Below are 17,713 nucleotides of genomic sequence, written 5' to 3' on the forward strand. Positions count from 1 at the left end.
AGATGACGTATGTGACAAGTATGTGCAGGAGTTCACTTTGTTCCTTTGAAATTTGATCTTTTCGGGAGATAGATTTCCTGCTCCACAAAGGAGACAGAGCAAGTGTCGCCTTCTACTAATCTTGAAAGAATTGCAGATAAATTTACATCCAACAATTCATTGCATTCAATATTTTATCCACTATTATTTTTATAATTGACAGACTACCTGCTGTTTTTTTAGGAACCCTGTTTTCAGCCCGATCGAGTAAAGAAAGAGATTCAAACATTTTTAGATTTAAAATTAAGGAATAAAAAAAAAACTTCTTTCACTCCTAAAAACATCACATTCCTAACAAGCCTTTGTGTTTGCTATTTCAGTTGAAGATCAATGTTCTGAAGTCAATTATATTAATATAAGTTGCTTGGATCAATAATCAAATCAAGTATAAGCTCATTCAGTGCTATGATTTATAACTTCTACCAATTGCCTCAGTTTTTAATAAAAAACCCCATAAAAAACCTTAGATTTGCTGTTATGCAGACATTGAATATGCAAGGAGTGCTTTCACACAAATATAAATATCAATCAAAACTTACCCAGATCTGCATTTCAAAAAGCAGCAATAGAAGAAGCTGTATCCATGTCGCTACACATCAGCAGGGCCAAGGCACATTATCTGTGGAAATTAAGATAGAACATGATTTAAGAGAAAGCTAATTAAAAGTTAATTAATTTCCTCTGATATCTCTACCTTATTTTATTTTTATTCAAATAAACTGCCGATTTCTCAGTATACAGTAGTGCTGTGTAATCAAGTTCTTGCTGATAAAAGCTCCAAAGCAAAAGAAAATTCCAAATTATATATATATATATTTTTAGAGTAAATCAGAGAAAACTCAACAGTTCTGTGGGAGATCCAAAGTAACTGGGACATTGCTTGTGCAGGGACATGTTACTGCTGAGTTTATTTCTTTCAAATTGTAATTTGTTTCAATGAAATTCTTTGGCGCCATAAATAAAATTCAGTTGACCTCTACTGAGCTCTGTTGGCAGCAGAAACCATGTTTTGTACATTCTGAGTCTGTTTACCTTTTACTCTAAGCTGCATATTCTATTCATAGACTCTGTGAAAAGAGATGTCCTCCACCAAAACACAAAATTAACCACCCATATTCAATTTTTTCTGTTGTTGTTGCTGATAGGCAGCGAGCTCAAGTGGCCATGTATTTCAGAAATCAGGCGACGTAGTGTAACAAGTGAGACAGTCAGCTTAGGGTGAGAGGCAGGGGATGTATATGGGTCAAACAAACACAGGACTTCAATCTAGGAGATCAGTGGTTATGTCCTGTGTGCAACCAAAAGTCAATGTGGAATATTTTAACAACCGAATATAGAATGTTGATGTCACTTCTTGTCACATATGTCAAATAAAATATGCTAACAAACCTACTTATTTTTTGGCTAAACAAAAATTTCTAAACTTAACTTTCTAAATGTAGCCACGTAGTTTAGGTGCAGCTGCGTTTGTTTCACAACATCACAAGTGTTTAAAACTGTGACTGTTTATGGTCATACAAGGTATTCAATTCAGGACATACAACTTATGCATTTGTATGGGCTGAAGGACTTGTTGTATAAAAATAATGGTGGCAGCCAGTGTGACTTCTGTTTTGAAGCCTCAAGTTCAGCATTTTGGCCATTGCCATATTGCTTTTTTGTAGCCAGAAGTGACCATTTTTGGATGACAGGATGGAGCTATGGAGATGAGAGGGGTGACTTTGACTGACTGAGAGCCTGAGGACACTATCATCATAAATTATGTAGAACTTTAAGCGTTAATAAAATGTTAACTGGTGAGTTATATAAAAAAATTATCCCTCACACGGTTGTCATGCATGTTCAAATTAGCTATAGAGACTTAAACAGTTTTTGACTGAAAAATGTTTATTTCTGCTGTAAAGTTGGGTATTTTAACGTGTGGGTCTATGAGGATGTACTCACTCTTGGAGCCAGCCTCAAGTGGCCATTAGAGGAACTGCAATTGGTCATAATTCAGTGTTGGCTCCATTTTTTCAGCATTGGTGGCTTCAGCTATTGAATCATTACTTATTTTAATTCTGTCTGATCAAATCCGATTAAAACATAAAATCACAATTACCACCCACACTGCTACAAGCATGCACAGATGCACCGAGAAAACCCCGACACACTTCCGGGTGTTCCCCATTTATAAAATGTGAATGTTTATTAAATGTTGACAAGAACATTAAAACACAGTATCAAGATTCAGCAAAACAATCTATAGTACTTCACCAAAAAGAAAAGAAAAAAGAAAACAGAGTTAGTTCTGCGCTGGGACTGAAGGAACGGGAGAACTGAGGGCCGGGGCAGAGCAGAGTGGGGCAAAAAGCAGAGCAATAAAGAGGCAAGGAGTCGGGGGCCGGGGAAGAGAAGAGAGGAGAATTTAGGAGCTATGGAGTGAGAGGGAATTGGCAGCAGAGGCTAAGGCAATTAAGGAGGTACACAGTAAGAAAGATAGAAGGTTTGGGGACCTGGGGGATCGATCAGGGGGTTGCTGATGCACTGTAATGAGCGGGATAACTGGGAATGATTAGAACCTCTGATTTCACTCTTTTATCATCTCTTCCATTGGAGACTTAGCAAGCTGCAGCAGAGAGAGTGACTATAAAGGCATTCACTCAACAAAAACACAGAAAGGGGGGCATGGCAAATAATACTTTACATTTTAATAACAAGGGGCGACATAGCATTAACATATACAGTGAGCACAACGTCGTGTCGAGGCGAAGGTAGAAGATTTTCGGGTTCTCGGGGAGGTGGGGGGGGGTTAAGGGTACGAGCGCAGTTTCAACACAGTACCAGAAGGTGGTGTCCACTCTCATGGGTTCACAATCACAATAAGTAATAGTTCGTTATAATTATGTAAATCTCTCTGTTATCGACACAAATAGCAGGGGGAGGCGAGTTGTACATAAGCATCACATTACTTCAAAATTCCACAGAGACGCACTCCCGCTCTGTCGTCTGGCTCATGCACATGGGCATGTACAAACCGAAGCATGTGCATATACACACAGAGACACCGTAGACGCGCACACACACACACACACGCACACACACACCCTCTGTCTAGCACAGAGACACACATTTGCATACGTTCTCGCACGCCAGTCCCTTCTCCTTGAGTCACCTCTTTCCAACTTATTTTATCCTCTGACATTATCAAACCTCAAACTCTGTGCCATTGTAACATCACTTGTAACACGTGTCTGTGCTTTGATGCTGAAGAGAGGTGGCAGCAGTCCGCCGAGACATGACGTATAGCTGCAGAGATAGCAAAGGGAGATCCTTCCCTTTGACAGAAAAACTCACAGCTGTTCCAGTGTCAGAGGTATCCGGTGCAACGTTTGCTGAGTGCTGCACGTTAACCCTCTGTAAGCTGGGGCAACACCCTCCAGCACACTTTCCATACTGTCTCCCAGTGCCACGGGGCTTTCCAAAGCCGAGAAAGATCACATATGTCCAGCGAAGGCAGCTAAAGAGGTTTCAAATCTTTCTCATATTTTTGTGCCTTCATAAAAAGATTTATATTTGTGCTGCAGATTTGAACGGGCATGTGCTTTTAGGGGTAATCACATTCTTCCCCTCGTAGCCGACTTCCGGAGCAGCACTCCGGCTTTTTGTTCAAGCAGAGGAGGGGAAAAAGTTCTGTAAATACTTTTTTTTTCTTGTCATTTTAAATCGGTGGATTTTGTGAAGTCCATGTGCTTGAGTACTCTTTGTGTTTTAGCATAGTAAGAAAACAGCTTCACATGCTCTAAAAGTCATACACACTGTACAATAAAATCTACAGATCATTTTTTAAAGCTTTTAGTACATCCAAACAAACTCGGTGAAAAGGGAGAAAAGTTCACCGATAAATAAAATAAAATAAAATAAAAAAGAAAAAATTAGGATTGCACTATAATCTGCCCACAGTTTGCCTTTGTGTTTTTTCTTCATCACATTTTTTTTCTTTTTTTGTTATTCTTTTTTTTTGTTTTGCTTTAGGCAATTTAGTTTTTGCCATAACATGTTGCAGAATTCCTACTCAGGAGAAAAAAAGACAGTGGTTGAGAGTGTCAGATCTTACTTCACAGCTCCCTTTGCATGACGAGGAACCGTGTCACACGAACAAATCCACCTAGGAGAAAAAAACAAACAAAACAAGAGACAAACCAAAGAGGTGGGAATGTTGGGGGGCAAAAATGTAGCATTTCCTCAACAGGTCTGAGAACACAAGATCAACAAGGAAAGGCATGACAGTCTGATTCCTCTTTAATCCTGTGATCCCGTCGGTCTCCTTAATTTCCTTTAACGTCTTTTTCTTCCTGTCACATGTACATACATTACAGGCTTTGTTATTGATGTTAACTTCCTAAATGGAGAGTGAAAGGTACGCCAGCCATGCATCACGTCTGCGCTAAACATTGTAGTAGGTCGAGACGCTCTACTGAACTCATGACAGGAAATTGATAATGTTAGAGAACTCTGACTGTCTCTCTCTGCCTTCAACACACACACATACACACACACGCACATACACACAAAGTGCTGGGTTACCATCTGTGAGTGCTGCATCAGTTGGCCAGTACTCAGCTGGCAGGCAGATCAGACAAAGTGCCCAATATGCTCCCTAATGGCCCAAGTCAGATGAATGAGATCCTCCGTTGTCTCTTTCTTTTTCCCATTTCTCTTTCTCATCCTTTTTGCACCTCCTCTCCTTGCACTTCCTCTCTCACCTTTGATCCACCCCGCCCCTCCTTTTTTCCTTTCGACTAATTTAACTCTTGTCAAATTGTTTCCCTGTTCTCTCCGTCTCTGTTTCCGTCCAATTATCTGAGGCCCGACACTTCTCGCCACTACCCTGCTGGGTCTCATTCACACAGATCAAGGATGTAAATGTGACATAGTGTACCACTGCGCTCTCCCTTCTCACTGCTGGACTTCCTTTGCAGATGGGGAAAAAGAAGGATTTCTAGCTCCTTTTCATATTTTTTGCAAAGAGTTTGTCTGTTTCTATTATATTTAACTTCTTCACTCACAGATTTTACAGCAATGGGCAGTGAGACTGAACCACAATCAAAGTGCCATGTCAGCACAGATGGGAGGTCAGAGTTACATGTCAGGGACGAATTACTGGTGTGTGATCCTGCAGGCGATGCTTGGCCCACCATGTCAGATTGAGTAAAGCTAGCGCAGTGGGCTGTGAGCTCTGGTATGTGTGATCTGAATGATCAAAAATATGCATGATGATGGTTACTTTTTGTTTTCAAGAAAGGGACCGAGGGGAATGGTAGCTGGCATGGCACGAGCAGCTGAGTGATGGAGAAGGGGAGCAAAAAGGGAGTGAGACATCGGGAGGCAAACAGCAGAGTCAACTAAACTCAAAGAGGTATGTTTTTTTTTTTTTTTAGTGAATAAACAATATCAAGACAAGTAACTCCGCCTAACTGTCAGAAACAGTGGTTTGTAATGTTTCAAAAAACTTTTGTCGCCTTTTTTTCTTTTGTCTTTCTCATTTATTCTCGGGGTCGCGGGTAGGTCGGATCTTCATCTCGGAGAACTTGAGGGAGTACTGCCAGCCAGTCCACGAGGACCACTCGATGCCATCGGCGTAGGAGGTGTGCTGGCCGCGCAGGTACTGGCCGTTAAGGTTGGAGGTGTGGCAGTTGCGGTACCACCAGGCACCGTGGTAGAAGGAGGCGCAGTTGTTCTCTGAGTGGTCGTTGTCCCGGTCTTTGGTGGTGAACTTCATCCCGTTGTGCTTCAGCAGAGAGTCACCTAGGGCATTAAAGATGTCAAAATTTGAATGTGTTAGTACATACAGTAGATAAAAATGCAACATGCTCCATCCCAAGTTGTCACATATTACCGCTTTGCAGTGGAGTTCTGCACCTACATACTAAGCCCTAGGTGTCCGTCTATGCCTGCTGTTCAAGTTCTGGGTTGCTGCTACCGTGATTTCAAAACAAGCACATGGTGGGATGACGCGGCATGTGGTTATGTTTAGGCAATAACAACAGCACATGGCCAGGGACATCAGCAAATGCACATGCTGGCACAGATGGTCAGGATTAGGGGAAGAAGGCAAATGGTAAGGTGTAGAAAAAAAACATCCCATTTAGTCAGGAAGCGAACACTGGACTTCCGCATAAATGTCAAGGGTTTGTTGGACCCATCCACTGCCCCTCGCATTCCTTATATTACATTGTTGGCACAGTGTTTTAACCTGAGGGCGTCCTGCTGTGTTAGGATAAAGAAGCACATTTTTGCTACCAACTTGTCAAATGCCGATGTTTGGTCTGCAGCTGTACACATCAAACTACGATGCTCTGTAGCCCTCTAGCATCAATTTTGGACACTCGGGGACAGCATATCAATTTACGCTCGTTACATGTAATTGGTCTTTTTTAAAATAAACTTTGATTTTCACAGGTAATGTCCAGTTTCCACAAATGCATAGTCTTCTTTAAAAAAACATCTTAGAACCTGGTGAAAACTTTTGCTTTTGGGTTTACTTCCTCTGCCTGTCGCAACACTGCATTCCCATATGAAGCCATCTAGTGACAGCAAAAGCACATTACACCAATGCATGTAAAAACAAAAGAGTGTCCATCACTGCAAGGTCAGCCTACAGCTGATGCTGACACAAAAGGTACAAAAAGAGTTTCTTTGTGATTAATAACATCTGCAGTTTGGTATTAAATATGCATTTGACCAATTTTAGCAATAGTAATGATATAAAATGCTGTAAGTGAAGAAGTACTTATTTAAAGACTTTAAAGACTTAGGATTTTATTCACAAATTATCGCAGAATTTCACACAGCACACTGCATTATTGTTAAAATCACTAAAATCACTTTTAAGTTCAACTGTTAAGTTTTGTTTTTACATGGAGCATGAATAGTGGTCTCCAGAGTGAAAGTCCAGGGTTTGTTTAACCCACCCACCTTCCCTCCCAATTGCACTCTGCGGACTTTCTTGCTCTTTACACTACAGCAGTGGCTGCTAGCATCAAAATGCTGCCACTTGGTGCGTCTCACACTGCAGCTAAAGGGTGCCTCCCTGCGTTGGTATCTCACACCGACTGACCCCTGACCAAACATCTGTATTTGACGAGTTGGACTGGATAAAGATATAGATTTATTCAAAAAAATAATGAAACAAGTTCTCATAAACAAGAGGAGCCTGGAGATAAAAAAAAACACATCTTTTTTCTTTCTTTCTTCTTACAGCAACAGCTATTGCATCTCCTTTGTAGCTTACCCCAAAATATTCTTGGATCTGAAACCAATAATTAGACACATCCACATGAGATTAACTTCAAAATAGTAGAGGACCTTTCAATTAATCATTTCTATGAACAGCGGTGGATGATAGAATCAAAAATAAAGCTCCACAGCTCTCCAGAGTATTGCTTCTCATTATCTGAAGCAGGAGGTCAGACAGCTTCGTAGCCAATTTATCAAAGGCACCGTGGTGACCTTTTTATCTTCCTCTTTTTAATAACACACCCCCAAAGGTTTGTCAATCAGTGGGCAGAAGACAGAGTTGACGGACTTCACCACACACATACATATGTCAGTCTTCACTCTTTCTTGTTACATCAGTGTTAATCCTGTGGGTATTTTTATCACTGCAACTTATTTCTTGAAACGCATACATCGTCAACGAGGGGGCAATATTTCCTGCAACCTGTGATCGTGAGTATGATAATGATGCACTATGTGGCACAGGCAAGTTAAATCACCAAAGTGCCCTTAATCATGCTCTCCATTTTAAGTTTGATCTGCACGATTAAATTACTGAGCTAAAAACACCTACTCACAATATAAATATGTCGATAATTGCTTTTCAAGCCATTGCTCGAAGAGGCTTACAAGTAAAATGAAAGCAATGTTCTGGCAGAAACCGCGCCAGACAAAAAGTTTTCAGCAAATGGATGTTCAAACAGATCGTAATGTTCAATAAACTCCCCCCCAGCTCCCCTGCGCTCCCTGTCCTCTTCCTTTCTCTCCAAAGCAAGCTTCACACTGTGACCAGAAGTGGATAGAAGGATAAAGCCGAGAGCGGAATGAAAGACCGCTCACCAGTCATCAGGTGATGGCTAACAGCTCGTCAGGGCATCAAACAACCCTTAATTGCTCAGAATGTGGCCGCCTGGCTCCTTACCCTCACACTGTGTCCCACTCTCTCCATTTTGATATTACCATGGTAACCAGTCAGCTGGAAAAATAATCTGACAGGCATGTCTGGTATTCATGTTGTGTGCTGCTCGACATTAGCAGGAAAAAGACAGTGGGGAAGAAAAAGAAGCAGCTCGATGGCGTCGACGATGGGATGATGTCCAGGGGATGTAGTAAAGAGGAGAGAGGGGGAGAAAAAATAAAACAAAACAGAAGCACTTAAAGGCTCATTTGCAAGGCACTTGATGTCACCTTGGTGGCTGGGGGCCGGCAGCCTCCTTTGATGCCCATTAAGATCCAGCTGCTCACAGCCCAAATGAGCACCTGTCAGCTGATCGGAGAGCAGCCACAGCAGAGCAAAATACTCCTAATAATAATAACAGTGGCAGCCTAGAGGGAGGTGAGTGTCCTGGGAGAGTTTGAGTACGCTTAATTTGACCGGATTCAAATGACCAACAGGCGGATGAGTTCAAGGTCAGGCCGTGCTGAGGAAAAGTCAGGTGCATTACAAATCTGGGGAAAAAGCTGTTTCATAAACAAGACTTTTTTGGGCTGCTCCTTGAAAGTAAAAGATTTGAGTCATCAGTTGGAGACCCCTCAGCCGACTGAGATTTCATCAATTAGAGCATTTGTTGGGTTATTTTTGCTTGTAAGTGTGCTGTGCAATGTACCTTTGGGGACGTTTTGGTCCCCAAAATTTTGCTGCACAGTGAGTGCTCTTGACTTTCATACTACTCTTTGATACAAGCAGTTGCGGACATGCAGGCAACACCACGGAGGGAGAGAGCATAGATGTATTAAGAAAACCTGGATACAGTGGCGGTGGGGCCCTATTTATTCCTATGAGAGCTGTTCAATAGTGCATGAAGCAAAAAACCTGCTATTTCCGGGGTATGAAAGTACCTGCAATTTCTGTATTTTGGGGCCCATAGTACATGAGCATAGAAACTTGGCAGCTAAGTGTGCCCAAGCGGATAACTTCCGCTGGCAGAGTGACTGACTTCCAGCGCAACGCTTCGCTAGCTCGAATAGCGATCAAATAATTTAAGCTTGCCGCTCTCTTTTTGGCATTCCAAATGAACTGAATGGATTAAATCTAGATATTAATACAAGTCATTTTGTAGGGGTTTTGACGCTCACCAAAATATATTGACTGATTGATGGAAGTCTCTTTCCCAATGTAAGTCAAAAGTCTTTCTGGGCCCTATGGCATCACGTGATGGACTCAGATGGTGTAATTGTACTTCTGGCCACTATGTAAAATTTGCTTCAAAGCCTGGTGCTGTTTCTGAGGGCGAAGGAAAGAGAGAAAGCAACATGGGGGGGGGGATGAATTTACAGCTAATAGCAACTTAATATGATACAGTCTCAGGCTTTTGTTTGATATCTGGTGCAAAAATGTTGTTGTACATTTGCAAATAGGTGCTGAGCCCGTTTATATTTTAAAACTTTATAAAACAAACTGTCTAATATTTGTATTGAACTGCTGAATTTGATTTGGCTCACATAATTCTGAATTGGCTACAGCCCTATTTTTTTTTACTCCTCTGTCCCTTAGATACCTCTATCCTCATTTTTATTTACCTTTCTTCCTTTTCTTCTTTTGCACCTGTCTCCTTCGTTCCTCCATCCCAGTTTCTTCCAGCCCTCCTTCCTTTCTTGCCCCTTCTTTTTCCTTGCTCCATCTCTCATATCTGTCCTCATTCTCTCCTGTGTTCTTGGAGCAGCGCTCCCCAAAGGTTCTTTAAATTGCTTCTTCATTTCAACGGCGGGGTTTTTGTTTACGCTGCAGGTCAAGCAGTGCAATTAATTGGCAGTAATTTAATCAAGGTGACAGGTAGCTGGCTTGGATCTGATGGTTGGGGAGCAGAGGCGCAGACACTAGCTGTCCCTCTCCATGTGCAACTGCCTTAACAAGTGGACACACCTACTGCACTGTAAAAAAATAATATTATTTCAAGGCAGCGTGCACTTGAAAATAAAAAATAGTGTGTACCAATCAGAATACAAGCACAGCAAATAGTGCAACCAAAGTCTAAGTAGTTCACTGAGCATACGCACCTGCATTGCCAGAATAGTCTCCCACAGTCAAAGGATATCCATCATCATCAGGGTCGACTGAGAAGAGGCCTACTCCAAAGGTTCCATACTGGGCATAAGCGGTGCTATTTTCAAAGTCCTCCAAGTCAATACGTAGCTCATAGTTCCCCTGGATGGACAGGGCATGGATCTGCTTCAGCCCTGCAGGGAAAAAGAGCGAGACACAGACCAAAACAATCCATTACAAAGTACTATCGTTGTTCTCAGCAAACAGTTTAAAGCTATTTCAGAAGCCTCTCAAGGCCGAACATTTTCTGGAAATAAGATGTAACATGGTTTTTGTGCCATTTAGTTTCCTTGTGCATGTGTAGGATTTCTTTCCAAAATCAGATTAAGAGTTTCTTTTCAAAAGTGCCAAAAGTGTCTGCTTCTCACAGAACTGTTTGCAGTGAAGACGGTGAGACCAGCTAAAAAACAATATATGGGATATTAAATGAAGTAATGACTATGAGCGAAGCATCACACAATGGGTTTCTGGGCACAGATACACATCACGATCAACAGGTTAACGCTGACAGCCCTAATTTAAAGATATTGAACATTTTATAAAATATGGTTCAGGAGTGGAAATGTAAGTAAAATGCACATGTAACAACAGTGATTAGTAGACTGACTGAGTTTAAGGCATGTTGTTGAAATTATTTTTTTTTTAAAGCAATCTCATCATCTATTTTGTAGACTGGTGAATGATTTAAAAAATACATTTGACAAATACATTTTGGAGGTGTTGTTATCTATAGGTTATTATGCAGTGGTTTTATTGGCCTCGGCCCACTTGGGATCAAATTGTATGTAGCCTCATGAACTGATACGACAACGCCTGCATTAGAGCATCAACACTGTAACACAACTGTTGGATATCAACTATGTTTGGCATGTTTTAAAGATATTATTTTATTTAAATCTGGCAGAAATAACCTCTCCTCTCTCGCCCGTCTTGGCCTCAGTACTACTGGGTTACAGCTCATGCATAACCAACCCTGACTGTAAAAGATTGTAAATTTGACTGTAATTGCTTTGGACTCTTCATGACAAGGTGGAGTGTCCTGAATAAAGGAGATGGTGTAAAATTATTGAATCTGTCCATGCACTACATGAGAGGTGGACAAAAAACAAAACATGTTTGTTTTATATATATATATATATATATATATATATATATATATATATATATATATATATATATACAGAAGTTAGAAAAAAAATATGAAAAGAACAAGTTCAAAAGGAATTTCTGGACTATTCCTTCAGAGACTTAAGTATTTCTTTAACTAGAAAAGCTGAATTTTCTATTGTGACATACAATATAAAGCCTCACAGACCTATCCATGAAGGTGAATTGCTTTTTTGAATCAACTCATTCTCATTCATTCAAATGAAAAGGCATCTATTACTATAATGCAAAATCAACATCAATTCCCCACTCTGTCTCAAATCATGAAAGACAGTCCTCCAACACCTCGAGGATATTGGTCTCAATACAAAAGTTAGTTTTAATATCAAAAACTGAGCAAGGTCAACAGCATCACGCTGCCTCGTGGTAATGGAAAAATGCACAGTATTTTGAAGTCAAGTGTAGTCTGAACTCTGTAAATTGTGTGTTTTAAATGGACTTGAGCTGCATTCAAAAACACACTGATAAAAGTGTTTCAGCTCTCACTACAGTATTAATGCGATCTTTTAATTTGCCTTCAAGCTGCTGTGCTCTCATGCTGTATATTTTATGCTGTTCATGCTGTATTGTATATTATAACAGCCAGATAAAGGCTAAATAGGCTAATTTGATATACTGCCAGAGCAGGCGTTACCAAAAAAACAGGTGTAACATGTCATTGGTACAATTGTGCAGGAAAAGGTGTGTGACCTTGTTCAAGAGTGTTCTAGTTTTTAAGGTAAAAATAATACATTTCCCATCTAAGTCCCCTCTAAGTCTTCATTAACTTTGGATTTTGCACATGTGATTAAGCATTCCAGCTAATTAATGTGTTTTATTTGCCACAAATAAAAATGTAAATTTATTATATTAGCATCACTACTTTTACCATAAAAGGCCAACTCATACAGGTGCTTGAGACAGTGAAAGAATCAAACTTGCAATTTTTTTTTGATTAAATCTACTACTAATACTTTTAACATCACAATTTATAACAAAAGTTAAATACGTTTTCAGGCTAAATATTGTGCCAGAGTGCATAAAGAAGAAAGAGCTTTGTCCATTGAAATGGAGAACTACACCAGCCTACTGAGGCCGAGGCTAAACCCCCAAAATCCTCATATCCTAGAAATGCTCCTGATTACTTGTGACAAAGTCCCTTCTGAAGACCATTTTATAAATGAAGACACATCACATCCACCTGTCTCAGCTATTTCAGATTCAAACCTGCCATCACTTCATCAGATGCCCCCAAACTGATCTTTTTAATTGTTGCTCAATCCTTCGGAGAGAGTGTGCAAGACAGAAAGTGCCAGGAGGAAAAAAGGGTTTCCATCCCTTCTTCCTTGCCCCCTCCTGCCCTATATTTCCCCCTGCTGTGTTGGAGTGATGGCGCATCCCAGGGCAAGTTTTCCTCTGAGTTGATCAAAGGTACGAGAGGAACAGCGTGTCAGGCGGAGAGAGGCAGGAGGAACGCAACTTGGGTCCCTTGAACGCAAAATTCAAGGTAGGAAGACAAACAAAAGTGAACTCAAGAACTCCGTTAAACAGCCTTCCTCCTTGCATATAAATGCAGTCTATGCACTGTTTATTCAGGAGGCAAATAAGAAAATGAAATAACATTGGAAAGATGATGGAGAAGCTTCAAAGGTTCCGTGGTTAAGACTGAGGGTCGGATTTCAAGCATGTAGAGGAAGCTGCAGGCTGCAATTGCCGGTTGAAGGTTTGTGTCTTCCATAATGTGACTCACCATTAAAAGCAGCGGCGCCACAGGAAGGAAGATGTTTTCATGAACTCGGAAAGCCGTCATTTTACCTCCTACTGCAATCATCGCCCTTGCAAATGAAGCTCATTCTCCCCTTTTTAAAGCTTACAAACCTCAAACTGACTTTGCCTAATTTGAATTCCGTCGTTGTCAAGAATTGCACTCTGAGAGCGCCTCGTCTGAAGTAGAGGGCTAATTTGATGACAAACACAGCTGAAAGAACCCATTATTATTCAGAGACAGAAGCTTGCAGTCTGGGCCCAGGCACTTAGTTTGGATTTAATCTTGCCCAATGGGAGGTTGATCCCGCTCTTTTCGTTTTCACAGTGGATCAGAAATTTGGAGGTGGAGAATCAGTCATTAATATGTCCATGGGCAGGTAACTCCGAGCATATCAGTTTCCTGTTAATTCTCACACAAGTACGCATGGTGGAAACACACACAAAATGCAACACATTTTCACATTCAGAGAAACAAAAAAAAAAAAATCTCATTTGCAGAAATAAGTTTTCATGTCGTAGCCCCTTTGAGAAAAAGTATCAATCCACACAAACACCTAAGGGAATAGCACCCTGAGGCGATTTGACAAACTTCAAAAGAAAGACTTAGGATGTTTTCTCTTTCAGAAAAAAAGAAAATAAAATACCAGATGCAACACAACTCTATTTAAAGACTCTGCGGCTTCCAACTGTATTTACATAACTTTAATTCAGTCCCTAATTAAAGCCCCAGAGAATCTCAGCGAGACTCTAATTCAGAATAATTAAAGAGGAAGACAAGTGAAATAACAACAGAGACTCCTTTGGTTCAAATCTAAATGCTCAGGTGTAACTCTCTGTTAATTAAATGCTATTGTTAGGTTATTCAAAATGGGCTCTAAAATACAAGGGAGAACTTTGAGGTGTTTTGCTTCAGTATTAACATGCTGATTGCTCCACTGAGGAGAGACTCTTCTCTCTTCTCACTGATTTGCCATTTAAGGGGAGTTTAGCAGAGAGTAAAAAAAAAAAGAAAAAAAAAGAAAAAAAAAAAAAACTTCTGTCCCCCCGTTGGCTTTAGATGGGCAATTAGGTTATGCTTTCTTTATTCTCTGTGTTCTGACTGGTTTAAATTTGGGCCATATTTAGGTACATTATTCTTTAATTGTGTTTGTTTGTATTGTCTACTTTGTTTTTTACTCTGAAGGACAAAATAATAATAATCATTACTAGTATTATTACTGTTTCATTTTTTCTGAAAGTGAAAATAATAAAGTCTTTTTTTTGAAGTTTGTCACAACCCTCCAGGGGACTATTCCCTCAGGCATTCATGTGGATCGGTACGTTTTCTCAAAGGACTACAACACGAAAGTTATTTCTGCAAATGAGTCATTTTTGTTTCTCTGTATGCATGTGAAAGGTAGTTGCACTTGTGCTTATCTCAGTGTGTGTCTGTTTCCTGCATATGTAACAAGACCAATAGTCTGCAGCGTTGCAAGTGGCTCTGGGTGTCTGTAGGCTGCTTGGGCACAGTGTCTCTTTGAGCTAAATGCTAAATATAGCATGCCAGTGTACTGACAGTAACAGTGTCAACACGCTGATGCTCAGCAAGTTCAACATTTACATTTGTCACCATCTTAGTCCAGCATGTTAGTATGCCAACACCGGCATTAAACACAAAATACAGCTAGGGTTGTTGTCATTAACTTAATGCTTATTTAGTAGGGGTTTATTCCTTTGAAACTTGAGGAAATTGGCTTGATTTCACTCAAAAACATGAAAAGACGGCAACAGAAGAAGAAATTACCCAAAAATGAGTAAGAATTAGTGAAAACGTCCAAGAAAATTACCTCAAAATTAGGAAATGACCTGGGGAAAGTGCTTAAAAATACAATTTAATTTCTAACCTAGTTTCATTAGTAACTATTATTATTATTATTATTAAGAATACAGTTTTTCCCTAGCTTTTTTCTTTTTACCCTAGACATTTTTTTCCTTTAAAAAATGATTTTCGAAATCTACTAGTTTCTTGTAATTTGCGGAACTTTGACCCACCAGTTTGTTCAGAGGTTAAAGGTTTAAATACGTGTGATAGGGAACTGAAACCAGCACTGGAAAAGTTATGTCGCTCCAGGTTTTAAAGGCTTGAATCACAAGTTTCATCACAATATGATGGCATACTGAATTGTTGGGCAACGATACAGTACTTGCGGATATGACAAAATCTGCCATAATACGACTGGATTCAATTCAGGTGCCAGAGACTGATATGAGAAAATATCAGTAAATATTAAGGCAGCCTCTGAAAGCTGAAGAAGTCGGAAACTCAGCAGCAGAGATTCCTTAAGTCAAAGTAAAAAACGTTGTTGCATACGTTCAATTGTTAGCAAAGTCAGCATGCATAAGCTCAGAGAGCTAACTTTGTTACATTAACACAAACGTCCTAAAAATGTCAATAAAGGAACAAACAGCCAAGTCTGAGTCAAATACAGCACTTAATATCCTCATTTTACTTTTTCATTCTTGCTGCCTAGCACTGGCTGGCTAGCACTATTTAAATGTTTAGGGAACGATGTTTGCTTAATTGTTAATGGTGCCACAGACCTGCCGTGGGAATTTCAAAATAAAGGCATATCTTAAAAATAATGTCATAGATCAATGTTTTCTCTTTGCATGAAAATATTGGATTTTTGATGATTGAATCAATATCAAAGACTGCATAAATAATGGATGTAGTGTAACAGCTGTGACGTCACCCACTGGTTAGTGGACTGGCATTTTGAAGCCTCGAGTCTTACCAAAGATCCTCATTTGGCCATTGCCGTCTTGTATTTCTCAATGTCACTCAGTTGGCTCCAACTTTAAAGTTGCCTAATTTTGGGCCCTAATAACATGTAAACAAATGAGTTCCTCACAGTTGGAAGTAATGTTGAAATTAACTATAAAAAAAACCCAACATGTTTCTGCTGTAACGGGCAACTTTTGGCACTTGGCTTCTGCATTGGCTTAATTTCTCAGCCTTTGAGGTTGCAACTCAATATATTGATCCAATTTTGTTCATTTCAGCCCTAGTATTAAGTCATAAACCAATATTGGACAAGTTACAAATTTGACCATATAACAACACTAGATTAAAAGTCAGGGAATCACCAAAAAAGATCCACAGCTTATTGCCCCCCCCCATACTATCCAACACGTTAAATACATTATGAATGGATAGCAATCTTCTTTAAACTTCTTTTGACGGATAAATCTCCATATTACACAAGCAGCACTATACAGGAATAATTACTCAATGTCATCTACAAAGAAGATAAATAATGCTGGCAAAATCAGCATCTCATTTTCAACAATCAATGTGTTTACTGATAAGGAATCTCATTTGGAGTGTGCCTGATTAACAAAAACGTCGATGGGACAAAAATCTTTAAGCGTTCTTTGGCATTAAATCATCCATGTCATTAGTCTCCTTTACAACGTCTGCTACAGTAACACCAGAGCACAGAGCTGAGAGGCTATAAAGTGCAGGACCTTCCATGGTGTCCACTGAGGGCTAAATATTATCTCCGTTATGTCCATTGTTATGAATATTGGTGGCAAAAATACATAAAAATCCCTCTTCTCCATATGGAAAACAGGCCAATTTTAAATTTAGAACTCACTAATACATGTGGGAGCCAACTATTGGTCATTTTCTATAACAAATCTATGAAAAATGACAATAAAAATGATATATATCTGCAATTACCTCATTAAACTGGGTCATGGTAATCCATAACTCATTTTCCCATCTCTGAGGTTTATGGGAAAGAGGATAAATTTAGCTTGTTTAGAACATGAAGACAGTAATTTGTCATTTTTATCTTTTATTCATTCTGAGAGGGCATGCTGTGCTCTCCAAAAACTAGAGAAGAAACAAAGTTTAAGCTCCTCCTGACATTGATTAAACCGTTACCACCAGAGATTCCAGCTCCTTAAACGTGATTTTACAGTTAATGAGACTGACATCAATGACTTGATTAAAAATGTAGCAGACCTCCGTGAGATGTCTCCGTGATTCTGCTAAAAGGCCCAAATATTAATGATTTATTTGCTTTTATTTGAAAAGTATGTAGGGGGGGATGTATTGGATGCTTTTAGGGGACGGGGTTACAGTCTCAGCGTAGTGCAGCACTACAGGGCATGAAGGAAAAAGAATAAAAAACAGATCTCTAAACCCAACAGAGAAATGATTACACTTCTCTGTGCCGCTTGTGACATTTCTCAAAGTTAATTATTCATCATGCTTTTCTCCCTCTGTTGCTGGGGGGCAGCTCCTGAGACTGTTTCGGCTGAAAAGGAGAAAAGGAGCAGCACTCTTCCGTCTCCTCCTCCCCCGCTTCCTCCCATCATAACTCAACCCCTCCTTCGTTTTGTCTCTCTTTTTCTGTTTTTTTCTCCATCTCTCCCTCTTGCTTAATATCCCTGTCAAGCTGTTTTACTCTG

The 17,713-nt window shown here is 39.9% G+C and overlaps 1 protein-coding gene across 3 annotated transcripts in view; it reads right to left on the minus strand.

The window, feature by feature from the left end:
* Positions 1–2,199: 2,199 nt before the first annotated feature.
* The window catches only part of fibcd1b (fibrinogen C domain containing 1b), a 149,156-nt gene continuing 133,642 nt past the window's right edge, over positions 2,200–17,713 (minus strand). For all 3 annotated transcript variants that reach the window (XM_042509842.2, XM_042509841.2, XM_042509840.2), the window contains 2 exons: positions 10,294–10,473; positions 2,200–5,826 (listed from right to left, as the gene is read on the minus strand). In XM_042509842.2, the coding sequence (XP_042365776.1) occupies positions 5,561–5,826; positions 10,294–10,473 (446 nt within the window). In that variant the 3' untranslated portion in view covers positions 2,200–5,560. The remainder of the gene's footprint in view (positions 5,827–10,293; positions 10,474–17,713) is intronic.

Source organism: Plectropomus leopardus, chromosome 20 (assembly GCF_026936395.1).
Source record: "Plectropomus leopardus strain MGB_pleo_1.0 chromosome 20, ASM2693639v1, whole genome shotgun sequence".
NCBI lineage: Eukaryota > Metazoa > Chordata > Actinopteri > Perciformes > Serranidae > Plectropomus > Plectropomus leopardus.